The 6,696-nt window shown below is 33.0% G+C and overlaps 1 protein-coding gene across 1 annotated transcript in view; it reads left to right on the plus strand.

The window, feature by feature from the left end:
• The first annotated feature begins 5,647 nt into the window (after positions 1 to 5,647).
• LOC111700372 (uncharacterized) overlaps positions 5,648 to 6,696 on the plus strand; it is a 16,953-nt gene continuing 15,904 nt past the window's right edge. The window contains exon 1 of the mRNA XM_023471260.1: positions 5,648 to 5,721. Coding sequence (XP_023327028.1) covers positions 5,673 to 5,721 — 49 coding nt within the window. The 5' untranslated portion in view covers positions 5,648 to 5,672. The remainder of the gene's footprint in view (positions 5,722 to 6,696) is intronic.

A 6,696-nucleotide genomic window follows, 5' to 3' on the forward strand; every position in this document is an offset into this window, starting at 1 on the left:
CGATACTCTGCAAAAAGTTCCGATATATGATTGTGAGCCGAACAAAAGGAATAATACTCGAAAGAGGGAAATAAGGCGAGTTGGCAAGGGAAACACTCTTTTCTACCAGACACACATAGATGAGAACAACTTCTTGAAAATGTATATTTCAGTAACGAGGTTTCCTACAAAATACAAATTGTTATTGGCGTACATGCATATAAATAATAATTGTTAATAAAGATTAAACAGTTGAAGGTTTTATCAATAAATGAGTATTGTTGTGAATCGAACAATTGGTTTAGAAACATGTACCATTGAGAATTGAACGAAGGCTTAAAAGGTATTGGAATTCTAGGTTTTGTAGGTTTAGCAGGTTTAGCAGGATTTGGAAACTCTAGGTTTAGCAGGTTTAGCAGGATTTGGAAACTCTAGGTTTAGCAGGTTTTGCAGGATTTGGAGATCATATTTTATTGCTGTTGTGAATCGATAAATAAAGGTTTTAAAAAGGCACTGTTGTGAACTGATAAATAAAAGGTTTAAAAGGTACTGTTGTGAATTAGGTATATGGAACTTACAATCTGGAAAACTGTGGTACGGCGAAAAGTTGTTTGAACTGAAGTCTAAAGCAATTTAATTCTTCTGAAATAAATATTTATCTGGTTAAAGTAATTTCACTGTTTATTTGTAAATGATTCACTGAAAATTATGTTTAAATTGGTTCTTTTAATGCACTTTGCTCCATGAGGTTTTTGTTTATATCTACGCGAAAGCCTTGGAAAGGTTTGGTAAGTGGACGGAGGGTCTAACGGAGGTACAGTTTGTCAGAGACGACCTTACAATAGGGTAATTTTAGGGGTATGGTTCACAATGATTTAGTTTTTTGCACTATCTTCTTCTCTTTCTTCTTTTTCTTCTTTTTCTTCTCTTCCTTCTCTTTCTTCTCTTTCTTCTCTTTCTTCTCTTTCTTCTCTTCCTTCTCTTTCTTCTCTTTCTTCTCTTTCTTCTCTTTCTGTTCTTTCTTCTCTTTCTTCTTTTTCTTCTCTTCCTTCTTCTTCTTATTCGAATCTTATTCTCCATCTTCTTCTTATTCTTATTCTCCATCTTCTTCCTTTCTTATTCTCCATCTTCTTCTTTTCTTATTCTCCATCTTATTCTTTTCTTGTTCTCCATCTTCTTCTTTTCTTGTTCTCCATCTTCTTCTTTTCTTATTCTCCATCTCCTTCTTTTCTTATTCTCCATCTTCTTCTTTTCTTATTCTCCATCTTTTTCTTTTCTTATTTTCCATCTTCTTCTTGTAAATCTCTACATTTTCTTTTTTTCACTCTCCTACCTTACCTTCTTTCCATTTTTATCCCCTTTCTCTACATTCTCCCATCCCCATTTTTCCTCTTTCTCCCCCCTCTCCTTGCAAATAATAAACGGAGATGAGTAGAAAAAGTCTAAAGAAGGGATGAGGAAGGGATGAAGAAGGATGGGGAAGGATGAGGAAGGATGAGGAAGGATGAGGAAGGATGAGGAAGGATGAATTGGTGAATGCAAAGTGGGTCCGCGTATACTCTGGTTTAAATGTGTGTATCATGAAATACAGCTTGTTGAAGATGAACTTCATAAATCTATATTTTTAACTAGCAGGCTCATAACACCAAGCAATACCTGCATATTTCTTAAATTCTTGCACTAGAGGGGAGGCTTAGGTCAATACTTAATGTTTCCTTTATCTTATGATAATAAAAAGGTCTTTAAAATATTGCTTAAGATTTAATGTACTGAATGTACATTGAATAGTATCTTAAATTGATGAAATTCGTCATAAAATTTAAATTAGTTTAAATCGATAAAAAAATCCGATTTATGAACATTTCTAAAAAAAATTTATTTTGTAAATAACAGTTGTAGAATTGATATATTATAGTCAAGGTTTGGTGTAATTTTCTAAATGGGGTGTCATGCAGTACGTTAGACATTGGACCCTTGACAACAGAAAAACAACCTTGGTTCTATTTAATACTTTTTATTTTAGACTAATTTCTCAATTCTTAAGGTACAAAAACGGCAGATCACATTTTGGAAATTTCAAAACAATTTGCATTTGATGCTACCCAATTTTTGGGAGGCAATGTTATGCTTTCAAGATTTTAGCGACAGTATCTCCTTTTCTGCTTCAAGGCCCACGATCCACCAAAGTTCTTATTTGATTTGAAACCTGAATACTAAACGAACACTGATGCTTCTATTCTTGTTTACAAATATCGCCCAGACAGAACTGGTTTCAATATGTACGCAGAGTATACACAACTGAAATTAACTTTTCTTTCCTATATCTTTGCAACCCAATGGCATAGACCATAGATATTTAAACTATAAATTCTTTTACACTATTAGGTTGCAAAGATATAGGGATCAGAAGGTCTGAGTTTGAAGCAAAAACTCAATGACAAATGTCTATCCAACTCTATTTCTTTTCTTTTTTTATTTTAACAAAAAATCTTCCAGTATTAAGTAATTTCTAAAGAAAACTTTAATTGCAGGTTATCCAATTGTCCCAAACCAACATATCCGGCGTAAAGGGGGCGGAGGAAGAAGAAGGGCGGAGCTTAGGCGTATTTAAACGCGCCTTGGCGGACGAGCACGAGACCCTGGTCTGCCTCAAGCTTGTCTCCGCCTCAGAGGACGGAGGGCGGAGACTTCTAGACCATCCCTCCGGTCTCTTTACTGTAGCGGTGTGCGTGATGTCAAATTTCAGGTAAAAAAAAGTAACACAATGTTTTTGACCCCTTCCAACTATGCCCCCCCCTTACACTATTTACCCCCCCCTCCCGACTCGTCCCATCCTCATCATTATTATAATATACATATTTGCCCGAAGATACTTAACCTTGAATATGATTGGATAGATTTCTCACTCATTCATCTATTCATCCATTTGTACTCACTCTCATCCTTCCACTTCGCATCTAGAGATTCTTAGCTTTTCCCCCAATCTTTCTGCAGCCCTCTTGTACAATTTGGATTACAACAAGAAAAATTCGCCGACTTTCCTGTTTTTATTGGTGGATTTCAAAAATGTTAAAAAGTTTTTTAAAAATTCTTACTTTTGATACAAGCTTTCCTGGAGGCATTTGAATTTTGAGGGTCCAAAAAAATGCAGGCCGAATCGGTTCAGCCATTTTGACGTTTATTGGTTACAAGAAATTAACCGAATTTGCATGCTAAAAATTCTGTATTATTTGGGTATTCTGTAAGAATTTTGGTCTTAAAGCTTTGAGATAAGCCACTATGATATAGGACGGTCTGTTGATCTATGTGTTATAGTATAATATTGTATGATGTTTACAGCATGATATAGGACGGTCTGTGCATCTATGTGTTATAGTATAATATTGTATGATGTTTACAATATGATATAAGACGGTCTGTTGATCTATGTGTTATATTATAATATTGTATGATGTTTACAACATGATATAGGACGGTCTGTGCATCTATGTGTTATAGTATAATATTGTATGATGTTTACAACATGATATAGGACAGTCTGTGCATCTATGTGTTATAGTGTAATATTGTATGATGTTTACAATATGATATAGGACGGTCTTTGCATCTATATGTTATAGTATAATATTGTATGATGTTTACAATATGATATAGGACGGTCTGTGCATCTATGTGTTTGTTAATATTGTATGATGTTTACAATATGATTCATATCTTGGACTAGGATGCATTGTCTTAATAAGCACAGCATAGCCCTCTATCTAAATATCTATCTATCTTCCTGTAGATACGTTGATTAGATTTAACTAATTTTATAATATTTATCTATTTTTTTTAAATTTTACATAAAATTATATGGAAGGATGTTCATGAACCAAAAAAAAATAAAAGTTATATATTTTTTCTTATCTATTACATATATCTAGATATGCAAAAGAGTATTGTTAAAAGATGTACAATCACAAAATATACCAAAATACGTGAAATCTGAAATAATAAAAAATAATAAAAACTCAGAAAGAAAAAGGTTGCAAATAATCATTAATATAAGGAAACCGACCGTTTAAATTCCGTACAGTCGTCTCGGAAGTGTCATCCTTCATATTATCATTTTATTATTTTTTCTGTTTAACTATCTATCTGGGCAGGTTTCTTAATTAATTGACAAGTATGAATTATGTGGTTGGCTTGATCCAAGATTACGCTGAGATCATCGCAATTTCCCGTCTCATGTTTTATCAGTGATTGATCGCTTAATCTCGGTTCAAGCTCATGGTCTTTAAACACCACAGGATCAGAACAGATTAGCTCTGGGATATTTTTCATCCTTTCAACCTTCCTTTCATTCTTCATTTCAACCTTCCTTTCATTCTTCATTTCAACCGTCATTTCTTCCTTTCATTATTCATTTCATCCTTTCATTCTTCATTTCAACCTTCCTTTCATCCTTTCATTATTCATTTCAACATTCCTTTCATTCTTCATTTCATCCTTTCATTCTTCATTTTATCCTTCCTTTCTTCCTTTCATTCTTCATTTCATCCGTCCTTCATTCATTTAATTCTTCATTTTATCCGTCCTTTATCCTTTCATTCTTCATTTCAACCTTCCTTTCTTCCTTTCATTCTTCATTTCATCCTTCCTTTCTTCCTTTCATTCTTCATTTCATCCGTCCTTTATCCTTTCATTCTTCATTTCAACCTTCCTTTCTTCCTTTCATTCTTCATTTCATCCTTCCTTTCGTCCTTTCACTCTTCATATCAACCATCCTTTCTTCCTTTCATTATTAATTTCATCCTTTCATTCTTCATTTCAACCTTCCTGTCATCCTTTCATTCTTTATTTCAACCTTCCTTTCTTCCTTTCATTATTCATTTCATTCTTCCTTTCATTCTTTATTTCAACCTTCCTTTCTTCCTTTCATTATTCATTTCATCCTTCCTTTCATCCTTTCATTCTTCATTTCAACCTTCTTTCATTCTTCCTTTCTTCCTTCCTTTTTTCCTTTCATTCTTCATTTTAACCTTCCTTTCATCCTTTCATTCTTCATTTTAACCTTCCTTTCATCCTTTCATTTATCATTTCATTCTTCATTTTATCGACTTCATTTTCATCTTGACATCCTTTCTTTCTTCCTTTCTTTCTTTATATTTATCCTTGGTTTCTTCCTTTCGTCCTTCATTACTTTCTATTCGCATTCTTCCTTTATTCCTGCTTAACCTTTCATCTTCCTGGTCTTCCTCTTCATCCAGCCTTTTCTCTGTTCATTCATCCTTTTCTCTGTTCATCCTATCATCTTCTTTCCTGCTCATCCTCATATCCTTTCTTTCTGATCCTGTTTATTCATAATAAAGCTCTTTGCTAATATATATATTAGCTATAGCTGGCCAAACAGCTGAACCAAATTGGCTGAAATCTTTTTAAGGAACCAATGGCTAAAAAATTATAATTTTTTTTTCAAAATTCGTATTTTTTTATGTTTTTAAAATTTTCTTTCCCCCGCGACCCATTTTTTATTAAAGGACTGTAAGCGGCGTTATGTCAAGAGATACTCCTTGCAAATATGGCAATGCCCAATTAACATTGATACCCTTAAAATTGCCATATATTGTCATCTTTGCATGGAAGATCATTTAAAATTACGTTTACAGTCCCTTTAATGAATATTTAATTAGGTGTCAGATGCCCTTAGTATGCTGAGACTGAGGTTTGGGGAGCCGGTTCGATTCAAATTTCTTATAGGTAATTGATTGATTGATAAATTTGATATATCGATATGTGAATTGATCATGGTGGTTGACAATTACTGATGCAATCAAGCAGAGACTTAATGAAAAACTTAAATGTTTGAGAATATTTTTGAAAATGACGAATTGACCAGACCTTCATGTATGATTAAAAAATAAAAATATCTTAAAATTCGGTGTTAAAGATATTCCAAATCTCACAGAATAAAAAAATATCTGGTTATAGTTCCACTTTTTTTGAGAATATATTTCGGTCTGGGTTGACTCTCTTCAGTTCTGAAGATTCCTTTCTGTAGATAATTTATCTTCGATTTCAGATTTTATGCAGAAAATCAGATTCCGTCCATAACTCGAGAATTAACGATTGTGACCTCGACATTCGGAACTTGAAATTCCTCGCAGTAAAAAAGTGATAAAACTTTTATTAAAATCGAATTCTTTTTTTTGCAATTTAACAATTAAGAGGTTTGCTCAGCAACCCTAAGTTGTCTTCATATAGATACATATATATATACATATAAATAATAACTATATAAATATGTCTATTTTGGTAGGTTGGAAATTGCAGTTAAAAACATTTGACATTCGATATTTGTTTTCAAGTCTAAAAACGTAACGTTAGTTAGTTTGTACGTTTAACAGTTCTCTTCTCTCTGTATCGCGAAGGCATGATGTGACAAGAATGTATGAACTTTCGACATGGCATTTTAACCGTGCACCTAAACAATTTAATCATTGTTCATTACAACTTTTTTCTTTCTCATCGAACCCTTAATTACGTTTAAATCTTAAAAAAGACGTTCGGAAAATGATTTACTAAATATATAATTATATTAAATTTCACGATCATTCATCACAATCAGCGGTAGCAGGAGTAGGAGAACAGTTCTCATTAGTTCAAAACAGAGATATAAGTTCTTCCCACACTAACTTATACCCCCTCCCTTTCCATTTTCTCAATATAAGACGG

Source organism: Eurytemora carolleeae, unplaced genomic scaffold, assembly GCF_000591075.1.
Source record: "Eurytemora carolleeae unplaced genomic scaffold, Eaff_2.0 scaffold178, whole genome shotgun sequence".
Lineage (NCBI taxonomy): Eukaryota > Metazoa > Arthropoda > Copepoda > Calanoida > Temoridae > Eurytemora > Eurytemora carolleeae.